Source organism: Ranitomeya imitator, chromosome 9, assembly GCF_032444005.1.
Source record: "Ranitomeya imitator isolate aRanImi1 chromosome 9, aRanImi1.pri, whole genome shotgun sequence".
Lineage (NCBI taxonomy): Eukaryota > Metazoa > Chordata > Amphibia > Anura > Dendrobatidae > Ranitomeya > Ranitomeya imitator.
Window position 1 is genome coordinate 142,597,630 of NC_091290.1, and position 19,340 is coordinate 142,616,969.

Below are 19,340 nucleotides of genomic sequence, written 5' to 3' on the forward strand. Positions count from 1 at the left end.
TTAATTCATTGACCGTCCGCAGCTGGGATTAGAAAGGATAAAGCCTCGGACTTCAGGATAAATCTCTTGGTTTCTTTTCTTTTTTTTTAAAGTTTTTCTTCCTCGTCCCCTTTTAATAAGTGTTTGTGAACTCACGATTAGACTGTAAATCAGTTTTATCCTGGAGACATTTAATATGGATCAGATGATCGGCAAGGATCAGGTCATGCCGCTCGTTGGTTATCGTTACAGCACCATTCATCCAGTTGTGGCCATTCCTGGTACTGCAGTAAAGCCGGATCTCCGTTGCTTTTTGCTGGAGTCTAACTCTGTGGCTATGAAATTGTATCCTAATATTAAATCTCAAAAATCCCTTTAATCGTCCCATAAACTCACAAAAAAATGTGATTGGTGCTTTTTAATGGTTCACTATGCCGATTGAGGTCTCATTCAGATGTCTAATTTTCACGTACTTCTCCACGTACGAGAAAAAAAAAATCGGATGAAACTTGTCCTAAATTCTGATCAGAATTATTGGCATGATTTTCTTGCACCCGATAAAATTTGACGCCTGATGCTGTACATACTGATTGCTGAGTGGGGCTAAGCAGCAGTACCAGACACAACCTACGCGCAAAATTGGCGTTGGGAAAAAGAACCAACTCTTCTTTAGTAATGTCATACAATTAAAGGTTTTTCCCATGATATAAAGTGATATTGCTAAGATATGTTCTCACGTTATGATTGGGTCTGATGGAAGCTTCTTCGCAGTTTCTCTGTACAGATAAAATGGCATATCTCCCCTAGGGGTCACCGTTCCCGGGCCTTGACCTGACCCTGTCCCCAATATAGCACATGACCGGAGGGTTCTCCCCCTGGGTCCTATTATGTCCATATACGTCCCGTTGGGTGGTCTCAGCCCAATTCCGAATACAGGTGACGTTCCCTACGATTCCCCTTTTCTTGCGGTCTTTTGACGCTTTCTAAACCTCTACAGAAACAAAGGAAAATAAACCCATTTATCTCCCGAACTGCTAGACTGCCAACTTTTAGGCTTCATGGTTTGCAGGCCCGTCTCGGGGGGCTACGTTATCAGTACAATTAGAGGCTAGAGCGAGTTGTGTGTCGGCGCGTTGCCTTTGATCATTGATCTGCCTTCATCTCCTCTCGTAGAGTCCACCTGCTGAATAACATTGTGACCGGGCTAATCTTAATTATCACAGCTGTCAATGTGTTCATCACTGCCTTCTGGTTCTCTCCTCTTCACTCGACCCCTGAGGACCACCACTTTCTCACTGTAGAAGCGGCTGCCGAGTGTTAACAGGATACGGGTAACCTTCTACGAAGACTGAAGTGTTTTCTGGATACAATTACGAGGCTCGAGAAGCCGTCCGAGGAGGCGGAGGATTACCGGTTCTCTGGTCGGTGCCTAATAATCAAGTCGTCGGTGGAGATAAGACTTTTATCCACCTGTGGTTGCTAAAATGGAAGATGCTAAAAGTATCAAGTTATATTGGTACAAGATCAAGGAATCCAGGACTGATACAAAAGACCTTTCCGAATATTGACTCATTATTACACCCAACCTCGATGTGCCTTCAAGTTTAGATAGAGAAATCGACGATTCCATGTTGGGCGGAATCCTGGAAGCACCCAACCTTAACTTTGCCCAGCTGGTTCTCTACTGGATAACTAAGCTTGCACTTGGTCTTCCTGGGGTCAGCTACTTTTTTTGGGTTTTTGGTAATCCTTGGTGAACCGAACCTTAACTTTGCCCAGCTGGTTCTCTACCGATTAAATAAGGTCGTACTTGGTCCTCCTGGGGTTCGCTACTTTTTGGGGTTTTTGGTAATCCTTGAGACACCCAACCTTAACTTTGCCCAGCTGGTTCTCTACTGATTAACTAAGTTTGTACTTGGTCCTCGTGGGGTTCGCTACTTTTTGGGGTTTTTGGTAATCCTTAGTACAAGGAACCTTAACTTTGCCCAGCTGGATCTCTGCTGGGTAACTAAGCTTGTACTAGGCCCTCCTGGGGTTGGCTACTTTTTGGGGGTTTTGGTAATCCTTGGTGAACCGAACCTTAACTTTGCCCAGCTGGTTCTCTACCGATTAAATAAGCTTGTACTTGGTCCTCCTTGGTTTCACTACTTTTTGGGGTTTTTTGGTAATCCTTGACACACCCAACCTTAACTTTGCCCAGCTGGTTCTCTGTTGGGTAACTAAGATTGTACTTTATCCTCCTGAGGTTCGCTACTTTTTTGGGTTCCCCACCATGACCATATTAGCATTATCATGGAAATATGCTTTTGTGTAGATCATTAAAATCATTCCAACAAATTCTTGTCTTTAGTTGTTTTCTTTTATCGGTCGCCAGGTTTTTTCCACCTAATCTGAGAGGAGCATGATGTAGAGGCAGAGCCCCTGATTCCAGGGATATGCTACTTGCTGGGTTGCTTGCTGTAGTTTTGATAAAAACTACAGGAGATTATCACTAGAGGACTAGTAAAGCTGCTGCCATGTAGTCCAACCATGCCCCCAAGCATGATTGTAGACAGAAAGCTGCCAATCAGTGGTGTGGGCGAAGTTATACAGAGCTCAGCATTCAGAGAACTACAGTAGAAAAAACAGGGATTTTATCATAACTGCCTCAAGTAGCCCTCTAAGTGAGACATCACTGGAATCAGGATCTCTACCCCTGACAAGTCTGTGCACAATAAAGGTGAAGTCTAGTGTACAGCAGTTAGAGCTTCTGGTTATCATTTCAAGTCTTAAAGAAAGTGTCAGGGAAGGAGGTAGAACTAAAGTTATCAAAGGGGATCCCAAAAACTTTTAAAAGTCCATCCCCCCATATGAGCTCACTAAGGGGAGGTATGTGGGCGTAACAATGAGGTTTTGGTCCTGGAAGGTACAGGTTCTGTACTTCCCTCCGATAAGGTTTGAGCTATTTTCGCGACATCAGGTTTAGTACTTTTCTTCGCCTTTAAATTTTACGAAATGCAAAGAAATGATAAACCTGAAGTCGTAAAACCTAAATCTAAGGCTCGTTAAGCAAGGTCTCCGCATTTACCGCAATGGAGGCTTGAAATTACCAAACAAGAAGAAGCGGTCATATCGTATGGGACATTAGTCAAACATCCCGGGTTCCAAAAGTCTTCTAAAGAGCTCCCGGATCAGCAAATAACGGGGCCGTCAAACCGCCCGTCGGCGGTGTTAGCTGTACGTGCGCCAAGCTCATTTTCTCAAAATGACTGTGTCAGGTTCGGCCAAATACTCATTTAATGAGCAAAAATCAAAAGTAAATATTGACCATCTGCTCTATGGCTTTATATATTGTTTTCCTAAGATCTCATCCTTCCTTTTGTTTGCTAGATATTTAGAAAATACATTTTTTTTCTACTCCGACGCATAAAGCGGTGATTAGCGTACACGCGGCTAGTTTAATGGTGTTACGTGATGAATGGGCTTCTTGGAGAGGGTATATATATATATGTGTGCAGGCTCAGCAGCTGCAGGGAATTAACCGATTAAAATAGGGCGAATTCAATTTCCGACTCATTGGATATCACAGCAATTTAGCCACCTACGAGAACCTGACGTCCCCCCCGTATACCGGCCGCCCCGGGCATTGCGTCGCACTCAGCAGGCAACATATTGAGATAAGTGTCTTGCTCGATACATCCACCGGTAATTGGAAGTTTACAATTTCTCAATTCAAGGAAAAAAGGGGAAAAGGGACATTTTTGTTTTATAGGATTTTTCCATATAAATGTATCTTTTGGATAATATATGCATATTGCAGTGAGAATTCCCAATCTTGGATAACATTCGTAGTCCCAGAAGATCTGATCTCTGGATGAGTCATTGTTAGAAGCAGAGAGGAGGCGACGCACAATAGGGAGCTGTGCCACGAGCCACGTTCAACGCAACAAAGCAAGGGGAAGGTTTTAACATGTGGACATCAGAAAAAGGTCTAATTTTTTTTTTAGTGAGGTAGGGTATCATTTCATCCATGGTTGGAAAGGTCCATCAGAGATTTCACCAATAATTGACTCCAATGGTCCAGTAGAAGGCAACCCCATTTGGAGGTGACTTTGGAGCCAATTACTTTCCACCTGATATAATGAATCACAAACAACCTTGTTCTGCCTTCCTCCACGTAGGATGCTGTGTGGATTCCAACATACGGCTAAACCTTCATCCACATCCCAGTAAACAGACTGTGTTGATGCTTAAGTCTTATTTATTAGGGTGATGATAACCAAAACTTTAACGTTGAACAACAATGGTGGACAGTATTCATAGTAGATGATCAAATAGTGAATGATGTTGATGTACAAGGTGGATGTTCAGTGAATAATCATAGTGAATGACTGATCATAGTGGATGACTGATCATAGTGGATGACTGATCATAGTGGATGACTGGTGAAAAACTGTAAAGAATAACAGCATTTCAGTATATGCACATACAGGGTGCAATCACATAAATAACTGGGACATAACAGCAAGAATTATACAGAGTGCATTACACAGTAATTCTAACAGCACTGCCCTATTTTATACAAGAATGCATCTATCTAAATGCAGAGTACACATTACCCTAACTGCAAGCTACAAAGCACAGCTGCCTAACTATATCTGACTATAGGAGCTGCATAAGGCTTAAATACTAACACAAACATAAGATGCATTAAACCTTTATAAACGTACCGAGATCCATTAGGACAGGGGTAAGAAAGTAAGCGAGACAGGAGCACGTGTGCCTCTCTGCAGATCTGAGGAAAAATGGCTACTGAAGCTTGTCTTCACAAGAAGAATGTGGGCGGAACTAACCCATAAGACATTGCTCTTAGGAGGGAAAGGTTGGTAAACAACATGAAAAGTAGGCAACTGATGACCTCCAGTGGCCACAACTTGAATAACAGGATAATTAACTCTCTGCACATTAAGATGGGCAGAACACTCCCCGCTTGGCGTCAACAGATGCCACAATTAGGTTCTTTTGGGGAAAATAATAATACAAGCTCGGTAACGGGCCTGAGGAACAGTTTGTTTTCTCCAAGCTTGCACACTCTGACCTCTACTTTCCGCACTTTCCCAGCTTTACTGGGAAGGGTCTTAATGACTAGGTCGAGTGGCCACTCGTTCCGATGTGACTGACTGTCTTTGACGAGTACAACATTGCCAGATTGAATGTTTGAGCGGTCTTTCTGCCACTTTGTCCTGCTTTGCAGAGTGGAGAGATACTGTTTCCTCCATCTATTCCAGAAGACGTTGGACACGCTTTGTACTTGCCTCCATTGTCGTCTGTAGAGGTCTTTGTCATTGAAATCTCCGAGTGGAGCTTTCGGGACACAGGTTTTCTGTGTGAGTAACATTGCAGGAGTAAGGATGGATGGATCTCCAGAATCACTAGAAAGTGCTGTCTTGAAGGACTGGGTTACAAGAAACAGACAAGCTATAGCTCGAACGAGTGACTTCCAGGTGGAGAACCTGCTGAACCAGTGAGATTTGAGGTGGCAGCTTGAAATCTCTGTATGTAGAGCAAACACTTGAGGTCGGATCTCTTCATCTGTGTCTGGACCCACAAGTCTGAAAGTTTCAGGCCTGCTGATGTGGGACATCGAACGGTACAAAGAGGTAGGACCTGTGAACCATGAAGTGTCCTTCAGATGACTGGGTGCAACGGATCTAGTCGCGTGGTCCGCAGGATTGTGGTGAGTAAGTACGTAGTGCCACTGATTAGGGTCGGTGGATCTTCTTACCCGAAGTACCCGGTTGCTGACGTAGACGTAGAAGCGTCGTGTCTCGTTACAGCTGTACCCCAGTACCACCTTGCTATCGGTGTAGAACTTTGCATCCCCGATCTTCAGGCCCATCGCATCCGAGACCAGCTCGGCCAACTCAACTGCGAGGACAGCAGCACAGAGTTCCAGTCTGGGTATCGTGTGTTCACGAAGCGGCGCGAATTTCGTCAGGCTCATAACGAACCCGATATGGCATTGTCCGCTTACGTCTGTGGATTTGAGGTACACTACTGCTGCAATCGCTTTGACTGATGCATCACAGAAAATACAAAGTGTTTGCGTTTTGACCTCTGTGGATGGCACAGGAGCATACGGTCGTTTCACACGAAGGTTGGTCAGGGCTTCAAGAGACTTCCTCCACTCTGCCCACAGGTCAGCCTTTCCCGCTGGAAGTGGATCATCCCAATCAGTAGTGTCTTGGGTGAAGTCCCTGAGCATCAGCTTTCCTTGGATGGTTACTGGAGCTACGAACCCCAAGGAGTCGTATAAACTATTCACGAAGGTAAGAACTCCTCTGCGCGTGAAGGGTTTCTCATCCTTGCTGATCTGGAAGGTGAAGGTATCTGTCTTCAGGTCCCACAGCAATCCAAGGCTCTGCTGCATAGGAAGGGGGTCGATGCTGAGGTCTAAATCCTTTAGATCGCTGGAATAGTCTTCAGAGGGAAAGGCTTCCATCAACTCTCGGCTGTTGGAAGAAATCTTGCGTAACCTTAGGTTAGACTGAGCGAGCATGTCACGAGTCCTCTTTAGTAGACTGATTGCGGCCTCACTTGTCAGTGTGGACTTCAAACAGTCATCCACGTAAAAATCCTTTTCCACAAAGGACCTGACGTCCGAGCCATACTCTTCTTCACCCTTTTTGGCAGAATGTCGGAGGCCGTAGATTGCGACCGCTGGGGAAGGACTGTTCCCAAAGATGTGTACCCGCATCCGGTACTCTGCGATGTCTTCGTCCGGGTCATTGTCACGGTACCAGAAGAACCTCAGGTAGTTTCTGTGTTCCTCTTTGATGAGAAAACAGTGGAACATCTGTTGTATGTCGGCCATAAATGCCACTGAATCTCTACGGAAACAGAGTAATACTTCCAGAAGTCTGTTGTTGAGGTCTGGGCCCGACAGTAAGACATCATTCAATGACACGTCTTCGCATTTGGCACTTGAGTCGAATACCACTCTAATTTGACCTGGCTTCTTAGGATGGTACACTCCGAAGATGGGCAGGTACCAACACTCCTCTCCGTGTCGAAGTGCAGGTGCAATCTCTGCGTGGTTGTTCTGGAATATCTTTCCCATGAAGGTAAAGAAATGTTCCTTCGTCTCAGGTGACTTCTGAAGCTTGTGTCTTAGGGAGATGAATCTGCTGTAGACCAATTCCTTGTTGTTGGGTAGGCGTCTCCTCTGAGGTCGAAATGGTAGAGGTGCGACCCAACTATTCGCCGTATCCTTGACTATTTGTTCGTCCATGATGTCCAGGAATATCTTGTCTTCTATAGACATCGCTACCTTGTTGTCTTCCTTCGTCCTGTGGAAGACTGTACATCCTATGTGGTCTTGTTCACCTTCACAGGCGTGGTCTTCGTTGATAGGAACTGAGAAAGGGCAAGGTAGGGGAGTGCTGCTCGGTAGTTCCTTTACCAGCAGACTATTGTGACAAGGCTGGAAGAGAGATGGACGTCCATTTTCTAGTGTGCTGGTAAGCATACTGTTGACTGAGACTGGCTTGTGTGCTCCTCCTAGACAGACATCTCCTACAATGACCCATCCAAGGTCTTGCCTCTGCGCGTATGGAGCATTCAGTGAGCCGTTGATATATTTTCTAGTCTTGTGGACTCGTAGTATATCTCTTCCCAGAAGTAAAGCTATTGGCGCTTCTGGTTCCAACTTAGGTATCAGGTGGGCTATACGCTTCAGGTGGGGGTGATACGTTGCCACCTCTGGTGACGGTATCTCAGACCTGTTGTCAGGAATCTGGTTGCACTCCAGGATGGTCGGTAGTGACAGACAGGTCTGGCCATCCATGGACTCCACTTTGTATCCGGTTGCTTTCCTCCCCGCCGTCTCGACGGTACCTGAACATGTCCTAAGGGAGTAGGGAGAACCGGGGCCTACAATGCTGAAGTTGTCAAAGAAGATGGACCTGGCTAAAGACCTATTACTTTGGTCATCTAGGATTGCATATATCTTGAGCGCTTTGTCTCTGTGGCCTGTTGGATAGACTCGGACAAGGCAGATTTTTGAGCAGGATCTTCCTCCCTTGAGTCCCTTACAGATCTCCGTACATTGAGAGGTGACCGCAGGGGTGTCTTCATCGGTGTTCTTCTGTTTCTCATCGTGCTCCTCTGCTTGTGACAACACTCCTGGAGGTGGTCCAGGATGCAAGGCTGTATTGTGATCCGTGCTGCTGCATTCTGCACATTTCACGCTAGCTCCACAGTTCCTGGCGAAGTGAGAGGTCGTAGCACAGCATTTGAAGCAGATGTTGTTTTCCTTGAGGAAACCTTTGCGATCCTCTAAAGTCTTCTCCCTGAAGGCTCTGCACTTTAGTAGAGGATGTGGTTTCCTGTGTAGAGGACACTGCTTACTGACATCCTGAGATTTGCTCTCTTCCGTAGGGGGCTTAGTTGTCTTGTGTGGAGGACCTGTGGAATCAATATCAGTTTTATGGACTGCCACGGGTGTCTTACTGGGTTTGACACCAGGGGTAGTGGAGCATGACAGAGTGAAATCAAAACTAGGGTCATTTCTGATCTTGGCTTGCTGGGTGACAAACTCAACAAATACAGCAAAAGGAGGGAATGGTACGTTATGAATTTGTTTATACCGTGAACCATGTATAATCCACCTTTCTTGAAGATTGTAAGGAAGTTTTTGTACTATTGGATTGACACCCCTAGCAGTGTCTAAGAATGCCAATCCAGCCAAGTGACCTTCCTTCTGGGCGACCTGTAACTCTATCAATAAATCATTCAATTCTCTAAGTCTTTGATAACCCTTGGGCCCTATCTTAGGGAAATCATCAATTCTTTTGAATAAAGCATTCTCTATTACTTCTACGGACCCATAGCATTCGTCAAGTCTTTCCCACTCTTTACGTAAACCTATGTGTGGGTATTCTGTGTTAATGTCTCTTAGTCTTTTAGCATGCTCGACCGATTCAGTTCCAAGCCACTTTACCAGGAGATCTAACTCCTCACTACTAGAAAGGTCCAGTCCCTGAATGGCGTTCTGGAACGAAGCTCGCCACGACCTGTAGTTTTCGGCTTTGTCAGTGAACTTTACAAGTCCTTTTGTTACCAGTTCTCGGCGGGCAAAGAACTTTGCTAAGTCTATGGTGGCTTGATCAGTGTTGGTACGAGCCGGTATGTTATAGCCATGTCTAGTGTGTGGTGCATCATCATACCTGTGAGATGCTCTTGGCTTCGGACAGTCTGCATAGTACCTTTCTGGTGAAGAAGATGTCTCTTTAAGGTGAGGTGGGAGCTGTACCTTCTTCTCAGTGGAACGGTAGCTGTGGTCGACTCCTCTGTCTTGGACGTCTTCTTGTTTGTAGTAGTGAAGTTCGGGGTTGGATCGATGATAATCGGCGTAGGCTGATCGTTGTAGACTGTCGAGGGTGTTGTCCATGCTGGAGTGTCGATGAACGTACTCTGCGACGCGCTGAGCTGGATCTTGCTGCTCTAGATCTGTTCCAAGAACGTTGCTGCGTCTCTCATAATCAGGATCCTTCATGGCTTCCAAGTACTCTGCCTTAGCTATTGCAGCTGCTGCCTCTTTGTCTACCATAAGTCTTTCTAGAGACACTTGCAGGCGCGCACCTTCTGCTTCTTGCTCTGCCCGCAAACGTGCATTTTCTGCTTCATGCTCTGCCCGCAAACGTGCGGTTTTGGCTTGCAGGCGTGCAGTTTGTTCTGCCTGCAAACGCACCTTTTCTGCCTCATGCTCTGCTTGTCTCAGCTTTAGATGCATTTCTTTCTCGGCAAAGGAGGACCTCGCTTTGGCTGCTTCAGCTTCAGCACGAGCGACAGCAGCCAGCTCTGCTAATGATGACCTGCTCGAGCTTGCTCGTGACCTCGTCTTGAGTGAGGATGTGCTGTTTCGAGACATTGTGCGCTTAGCTGCGTACTGCTGAGTGTTTTGGCGGGAAACTGAGTCTAGGTGCGGTGAGCTTCCGCGTGGCGGGAATGATGTAGCTCCTCTTGGCGGGCTGCAGTATAGTCCCGCGGCTGTATGGCGGCTGCTGTGATACCCGAATGCGGAGCAGTGTGGGTGTTAGCGGTTCCGTACAGTCTGAACAACTACAGCCTGCGACCGGCTATCAGTTTCACTGAAGGCAGCTAATCTGATCTTACTTTACAATCACCGCCTGCGACTGGCGGTCTCGTTTTTCACTGTTCTGCCTTCCTCCACGTAGGATGCTGTGTGGATTCCAACATACGGCTAAACCTTCATCCACATCCCAGTAAACAGACTGTGTTGATGCTTAAGTCTTATTTATTAGGGTGATGATAACCAAAACTATAACGTTGAACAACAATGGTGGACAGTATTCATAGTAGATGATCAAATAGTGAATGATGTTGATGTACAAGGTGGATGTTCAGTGAATAATCATAGTGAATGACTGATCATAGTGGATGACTGATCATAGTGGATGACTGATCATAGTGGATGACTGGTGAAAAACTGTAAAGAATAACAGCATTTCAGTATATGCACATACAGGGTGCAATCACATAAATAACTGGGACATAACAGCAAGAATTATACAGAGTGCATTACACAGTAATTCTAACAGCACTGCCCTATTTTATACAAGAATGCATCTATCTAAATGCAGAGTACACATTAACCTAACTGCAAGCTGCAAAGCACATCTGCCTAACTATATCTGACTATAGGAGCTGCATAAGGCTTAAATACTAACACAAACATAAGATGCATTAAACCTTTATAAGCGTACCGAGATCGGTTAGGACAGGGGTAAGAAAGTAAGCGAGACAGGAGCACGTGTGCCTCTCTGCAGATCTGAGGAAAAATGGCTACTGAAGCTTGTCTTCACAAGAAGAATGTGGGCGGAACTAACCCATAAGACATTGCTCTTAGGAGGGAAAGGTTGGTAAACAACATGAAAAGTAGGCAACTGATGACCTCCAGTGGCCACAACTTGAATAACAGGATAATTAACTCTCTGCACATTAAGATGGGCAGAACAAACCTATTGATATATGGCACAAGTGTATAATCATAATCTTGACACGGAGGATGCACTTCTAGATTTTTTCCCCAATTTTTACATCTAAACTTTGGGATTGGCATTGTCGCCGTCATTCGTGATGTTTGACTAAGAGGTTATCCTACAAGAGAAACATCTGTAGAAGTAATGGCTTTTAAGTCTGTGTGATACCGTCTGGTTACTTCGGACGGACTTGGCACTAGTCACTCCATCTAGCAGGTATCAAAGGAACTCTGAAGTTCTTCCTAAAACAATTATACAGGGATCTGGACTTACAACTGGGCCCGATGGGTTGCATCCATAGAGTAGCTGCTGCCCGGTGGAGCGAACCTGAACAAAAGCAGTCAAACTAGATTAGTTAGTAACTGGAGGAATGGAACCAGGGACAAAATCAGCTGAAAAAAAAAAAACCACTGGCGTATGAAGACTTTCAGAAGCAATGCCATACAAGCAGAGGTCAAAGTCAGAATGGACTATGGAGAAATCAAGGCCATAATCAAGCCGGATCAGGAACAGGAGACCAGCAGATAAATAGCGCTAGGGAAGTATAAGGTAAACCAAAAAGATCTGGCAACTTCCAGCAGACTCCTGGGAGATTAAATAGGGTGTGGTGCTGCCCCAGTGGTCACAACAGGGAGCTTATGACCCAAGCTTGGTGGCAACACAAGTCACAACTACATCAGTATTCTTAGGTGAACATCACCTGCACTGCCCAGTGATGCCAGCAATGCTGCTTACTCCATTGCCAGCACTAACAGATCCAGGTAAGGATATAAAATGGTGAAGTAAGAGGCTGTGGGACCATCCATAGACCATCAAGGAGCCTACTGGATGCATATGTGGCAGCAGACCAGCTTTTTCCTAGCTTGCCTTGACATGTCCCCAGATGTGTGACACAAGATTATTAGCATTGGATAAAACATTTTCTCAATACTCTACACACAGATAGTTTTGATATGTGTCTGCACATGGTCACTTGATAGTTATGTGAATTGAAGCCTTTTATAAGCTTGTCATAAATATCTAATTAGTATTGGAAGAATCTTGAGTGATTACCCAATTTCAATCAACGACAATGGTGGACAGACACATCTGTATGGAGCTTCTGGCCATAAGGAGCTCCACAAGAATCCACCAACCAGTTTGGGAGGTAAAGTTAAGCTCAACAACTTTTTGGGTTGTGGGTGTAGTGTTACCAGTGCCACTTATGAGGTTTGGTTTGGAGGTCGGACCAGATCCCTACAATTAGATTGTTATGGAGAAGGTGGACATGGCTCATCTGTCTGGTGGAAGTGCAGAGTCGGGATCTAGCTCCATGAGTAGAGTTCTCCTTCTTCGTTGGTGGCTCATAGCTCGCTTCCAAATTTTAGGCCATCTTCTGATGTGACCTCCACTGATTTTGTCAGAGCCGCTCAACATAGAATGAAGAACTCTAGCGAGGGGCAATTGTCTGAAGCTCTAAGGCTCCTCATTCCCCACAATGTAGCCCACCTAACATGATTCTCTCCATTCTGGCTCTACATACAATGTAGCATTTTCCCAATTCTGCTTAAAGTTCTTATCGAGCATCAGCCCCTGCCAAGATCAATTAGGACTGTGACATTTCTCCGGCATATCGGCAGCCGGTTACCCATGGTGCACGCTCCAAATACGTTTACACAAGTTTTCACACCATGGATTAATAATATCTGCCCATTAGCCTGTACATCTAAACGTAAGCTAATGACGTGCCGATGTTCATTACAGAGCAGAAAAAATCCTTGCATTATAATCGACTAATAAAATATGGCTAATTCCAAGGGTACTTTGGCAAGGAGGGTGGCTATGAGCATACAGGAGTAGGTAGACCATACAGTAGACACTCTTCCCTAGCAAAGGCTAATTAAAATAGACTTATTGTAAGGCTGGCTCCCCTGCTAAAGCAATTAGCCAGAAAATATACCTTTGGAGATAATTCATAGCAGGCATTAATACCAAAAGAATTGAGCGAGAGAGAGCTTATTGTCTCGATAATGTCTCTGTGATAGGATTATGCGTGTCACCAAACACACCGACCTCTAGCTAAGCAGAATCCCAGCAGTATGTGGGCACGAGCAATGATATGTCTGCAGGAGGGAAGTAAATCAGTCTTCAGCTGAGACGTGGTGTGAGACAAATTACACACCAGAGCCCAGAAGTCCTCAGAACATCTCTGTCGTCCTTAAGATACCGGAAATCCAAAAACTCTAGATCCAAGTTCCGTCGGCAAATCTATTGAGGAGTTTCATGCAAATATTAGACATCTTGCATTATTTATTAAATGGCCTCCTGTCAATTGAACCCTTCCCCCCGAGCTCCACGATACACATCTGCGGACTGTGAAGCTTTAGTTTAGACGCTTTCCCTCCAGTTCTGTCAAAGTCCATTAGTTCAAATCCAAGACGGTTGAATAAAACGTTATACTCTGGTCTCCCGGTCTTCTCAGACTACAAGCCTTTTATACACCAGTTTTGATGAAGCTGGAGAAAGATGCGCCAATTCGTGGTGACCTCTTAATGGATTTTGTGCACAGTCAGGCCCCCTCTTGGTCAAGTTCTACTCAACTTTCAAAAAGTTAGTGGAAATAACCAAAACTGGAGAAAAATCACCAAAAATCTCAAAAATGTTGCGCAACTTCAAGATGCCCAAAAAGTGATGATTTTTCAAACAGTTTTACTCCAGAATTCTGATCTCGTAGTCTCAGATTGGGCATTGAGCATCTCTTACACTCGACAAGGAGCCATCAGATGTATGGATTAAGCAAATTTGTCGTTTTGCTTTTATTTTTGCAAATTGGTGACTGCACAACCAAGTGTAAAATGAGAAAGAAACATGATTATAGGGTCTCCCTAATATCCCAAAATACAATGCAGTGCCAAAATGTTTCACGTGACTCTTACGCACCTGTCCTGGATCCGTGCCTTGCTTCCTTCACACCAGTCCACTACATGTTGTGCTTCACTTCAGGCTTCGCAGATGGCCCGACATCATCACATGTGATCATCCGCCCGGACCTATATAAGGCTCACCAAGACATACACCTGTGTCTTGGTATTAAAATGTCATTATTGCTACACCCTGCTTGCTCTATACACCTTGACCTGCTCAGCTGCCGTTTGCAGCCTCCTGGACGTCACCCGACTACTTGCCTGCGATTTCCTGGATGTCTTCTGACTGCGATTCATTGTACTGCACCTGCCTGCCTGCAGTCTCCTAGATGTCTTCTGACTGACTGCAATTCCCTGTACTCCACTTGGCTGCCTGCAGTCTTCTAGACATCACTTATCTACATACATGTGGTCCCCCGATATTACTTCCGCCCACTTATGGTTTCCTGTACTCCACCTGCCTGCCTGCAGTGTCCTGACATCTCCCACCTATCTGCCTACGGTCTCTGTATTCATCACCAGAACCATCATCACTACATGAATACAAAACCAAAATCATCATCAGTACATAAATATAACACCACAGCCATCAATAGTAAATGAATACCACACTAGAATACAGCGCCAGAGCCATGTCATGCACTATATATGTACTGTATATGTACATAAAGTTTGAAACATATATATATTTAAACGTATATATATATATATATATATATATATATACACACACACATTACATATATATATATATTTATTTATATATATGTACACTTTTATATATACACACGTTTCAAACTTCATATACATACATGCATAGTGCATGACATGGCTCTGGGGCAGTTTCCATGTACTGATGATGGTTCTGTTGACGTAGCCATGTATTGGTTGTGGTTCTGGTGATGTAGTCATGTACTGATGGTGGTTTTGCTAATGTCTTCATGTACCGATGGTGCTTTTGGTACAGTATTCATGTACTGATAGTGGTTTTGGAGATGCATTCAAGTACTGAAGGTGGTTGTAGTGACGTGTCTATGTACTGATGGTGTTTCTGATGCGGCATTCATGTACTGATGGTGCTTCTAGTGTGTGTATATATATATATATATATTGTAGCGTGGCTAAAGGTTGTATAGTCGACGGGAGATATGTGTCACATAGGTGGCTTGTCGCTGTAACATAACCCTGCCTGTCTATGTGTGTTTCAGGACCTGTGGTGATGTCACACTCACCTGACTGGCCATGTGATAGGTACCTGGGTGTGGTTACAACTATGTAAAGGAGGTGTGTTTAGCACAAGGAGTGAGTGTTTGGGAGTCTGTCAGTGTGGACAGATTTCCATGTGTCCAGGCTGGACACTACAGACAGGAGTCTGTGTTTTGAGAGGAAGAAGCCCTTCTGTGTCTGTGGCTTCAGATAGAGCCTGAGTGCCGGACATTGCACAGCCTGTGTGCCCACAGGCCTGAGAAGAGCAGAGCTCTTCTATGGAGTTTTATGCTATGTTGGCCTGATGTACGGACTGTTTTCCTTTCTGTTGCTGCCTTGCTGGTTTATGGAGTAAATAAACCCACATGGACATTTAAGAGAATGTGCCTCCTGTTTCCTCCTACGCATCTGAGCGGGTACAAACCTTACAATATACACACACACACACAAGTTTCAAACTTCATTCTTAGTGAAGATCAAAACAAGATAGTGCATTATTATGATTGCACTTCCCTGAAGCCAAGAGGGAACCAGATCTCCGAATGTCTATGTGTCATCATCATCCAAGAGGCCAAGTCTCCATAAGTTAAAAATCTCACTATATATATGATCAATGGTCAATAAGAAGTTTTTGAAAAATTGACATGTCCGTGTAAAATCTCTGCTAAGAAGATTGAGGAAACTGACCTATAACTTATGAACTTTGCAAGTTGTTAAGTTAAGGACAAGGAAAGGTTCTCACTTCACATTTTCCTTGCCATCATTTCTCCTATTATGGAGCCGTACGAGGCAATGATAGGTTCACGTTAGCCTCCATTTTCCTTCCTGTAACATACACGATTATCTAAAAGAAAAGTAAACATGTAAGTTGTTCTCATGTTTAGCTTTTGTCCTGATGCTTTGACCTATTTCTAATGATTCCTATTGAGTTCTTACTTTTGTGGTGGAGCACCAGCTAAGGATCCTGGATCTCATGTAGCACCATAACTGATAAAATCTATTTTAAGGCTGGGGCCACACAGTGAACTTAGCTGTGATACAGGTCGAGCACTCAAAAATCGCTGCTACATTGTAGCATAATCCAAGTAAATGGGGTCCCATTGTTATCCGCCTGTACCGAGGCAAGCAAGTAACAATATACAACTGGTTGCAACTTTTTGCGACTTGTTTGCTCAATTGCCGGTCGCCCTCAATCAATATAGTGATCATTGCTCTTCTGCCTTCCTTATGCTTCCTTCCTCCTCTTACCAGACATTAAGGGTCTGGTTGAAAATTGTTACTAAAACCCCGCAAGGCATCAACGGCAAGGTGACCAGGCCAAAATGGCATGATGAGACTATGAAATGTTTATCTCACCTACTTAGCTTACAGCTTAAACACTGGAAGAAGCCAATTAGTTCTCATGTAAAAGCTGGAAAATAATGACAAAACCAATAATAGTAGTCCTATACCTCGGACATAGCACAGAGATGGTAATGTGAAGACAGGGCCCCCCCCGTCCAGTTCCTCCATCATCATAATTATCACTTACGTTGACGTGGTTACATTGTTGCGCTCCGTCTGATTACAATGATTCTTTCAGCTCCGACAATAACTTAATTAGAGACCGCATCCTTCATCCGTATTTTCCAGCTGCTACCTGACCTTTAATTGCACAGGTATTAGCATTCACAAAAGAAGCGGAGACTAGACACAAAGAGCAAAATTAGGAAATGAAATAGTCGCCTCCACTGAAAACTATTCAAAGAGAAGAGATTGAGCAACAGATGAAAGGCGAAAAGTCGCAAAAAGTCAGGAATGGTTGGGAATGTTTGGGCTCTATTAGTCTGGAACGAGCCCATTCAATGGTCATTTCTTTCTGTAAATATTGCACCAAAGAGATCTTGCCGGATAAAGAGTCAAAGGGATTTACAGAAACTATGTTTTTGTTTTGTCTTTTTGCTACAAAAACATGATTTTGAAATTGAGGTTGGATAAAGTGACATTAATTAAGAACTATATAGCGGTATAGCGATATAGTGGTAGGTGGACGGCCACGTCTTGGTAGATTTGCAGTTGTGCTATAATCCTTCCATTTTTGGATGTTGGATTGAACAGTGCTCTGTAAGATGTTCAGCTTGGCCTATTTTTTGTAACCTAACCCTACTTTACTCTTCTCCACAACTTTATCCCGGACCTGTCTGGTGGGCTCCATGGCTTTCATGTTGCTGATTGATCCCTAAATAGTGATGAGCGAATATACTCGTCACTCGAGATTTCCCGAGCACGCTCGGGTGTCCTCCGAGTATTTTTTTAGTGCTTGGAGATTTAGTTTTCATCGCCTCAGCTGAATGATTTACATCTGTTAGCCAGGCTGAGTACATGTGGGGGTTGCCTGGTTGCTAGGGAATCCCCACATGTAATCAAGCTCGCTAGTAGCTGTAAATCATCCAGCTGCAGCGAAAAAAACTAAATCTGCGAGCAGTAAAAAATACTCGGAGGTCACCCGATCGTGCTCGGGAAATCTCGAGTAACGAGTATATTCACTCATCACTATTACCTAATGTTCTCAAACAAATCTCTAAGGCCTTATATGGCGGTATTATTTAGGAACTTTATGGTGAGGATATAAGGTCACTACAGAGCCGTATGTTTAGGATCGTTATGGCAATGTTATTCATATATTACACTGTGGTATTATTTATTAACTATATGGTAGTGATATTGGGGCATTTTTTATGAGTGATATGGCAGTATTATTTTGAGAATATATGGCTGTTTTATTTAGGGGCTATATGGTGACATTATTCAGAAACTATACAGTGGTATTATTTAGATACAATATGGCGGTTTTATTTAGGGGCTATATGGTGACATTATTCAAGAACTATACAGTGGTATTATTTAGATACTATATGGCAGTTTTATTTAGGGGCTAAATAGTGATATTATTCAGGAACTACATGGTGGTATTATTTAGATACTATATGGTGGTTTTATTTATGGGCTATATGGTGATATTCAGTGACTAAATAGTGGTATTATTTAGATACTATATGGTGGTTTTATTTAGGGGCAATATGGTGATATTATTCAAGAACTATATAGTGGTATTATTTAGATATATATGATGGTTTTATTTAGGGGCTATATGGTGATATTATTCAGTGATTAAATAGTGGTATTATTTAGATACTATGTGATGGTTTTATTTAGGGGCTATATGGTGACATTATTCAAGAACTATACAGTGGTATTATTTAGATACTATATGGCAGTTTTATTTAGGGGCTAAATAGTGATATTATTCAGGAACTACATGGTGGTATTATTTATGGGCTATATGGTGATATTCAGTGACTAAATTGTGGTATTATTTAGATACTATATGGTGGTTTTATTTAGGGGCAATATGGTGATATTATTCAAGAACTATATAGTGGTATTATTTAGATATATATGATGGTTTTATTTAGGGGCTATATGGTGATATTTGTCAGTAACTATATAGTGGTACTAGATACTGTATGGTGGTTTCATTTAAGAGCTATATGTTGGTAGTTTTAGAGCATTATGTGGTAGTAATATTTATGTATTATCTGGTGGTATTCTGAGAGTACTACATAGTGGTATAATTTAGATACTACATCATAGTATCATTTAGGATCTAGATTAGGGCACTATGTAGTGGTATGTTTTGGTCAATAAATTGCAGTTGTATTTAGAGACTATATGGTGGCATTTTTAGGACACTACGTACCAATATTATTCCTAATGCATATAATGGTATTATTAGAAGATAATATGGTGGTATTATTCAGAAATTATATCATATAAGGTGGTTTTATTAGAGCACTATATGGCAGTAACATTTAAGAGCTATATAACGGTATTATGGGAACTGCTCGGTGTGATCATTTAGAAACTATATGGTTTTATTAGGGCGCTACATGAAGGTGATAATTAGGACCTATATGGTGGTATTATTTAGGCACTGTATTGCAGTACTATAAGACAATTATGGTTGTGTTATTTTCTGCATTGTTTTGCAAATGACTTTTTAAACTTGGACCTATAAAAGAGATAAGAGATGAAAAGTACAATAATATCCGATATGGCAGCTCCATCCAAACAAAAGAGAGGCTTTGCCATAAATTGTCTGAGCCCTCACAGCTTCTCCGTCCGCTGTGTACAATGGGTGCACATCAGGGGGAAAGCGGCCCCTTAATGG

General features: G+C 43.4%; 1 protein-coding gene across 2 annotated transcripts in view; it reads left to right on the forward strand.

The window, feature by feature from the left end:
• The window catches only part of LOC138649135 (ninjurin-1-like), a 32,335-nt gene extending 30,397 nt beyond the window's left edge, over positions 1 to 1,938 (forward strand). Inside the window, exon 4 of one of the 2 annotated variants that reach the window (XM_069739292.1) lies at positions 1,153 to 1,938. In XM_069739292.1, coding sequence (XP_069595393.1) covers positions 1,153 to 1,300 — 148 coding nt within the window. In that variant the 3' untranslated portion in view covers positions 1,301 to 1,938. The remainder of the gene's footprint in view (positions 1 to 1,152) is intronic. The other variant, XM_069739293.1, reaches the window with a different exon arrangement.
• Positions 1,939 to 19,340: the final 17,402 nt, after the last annotated feature.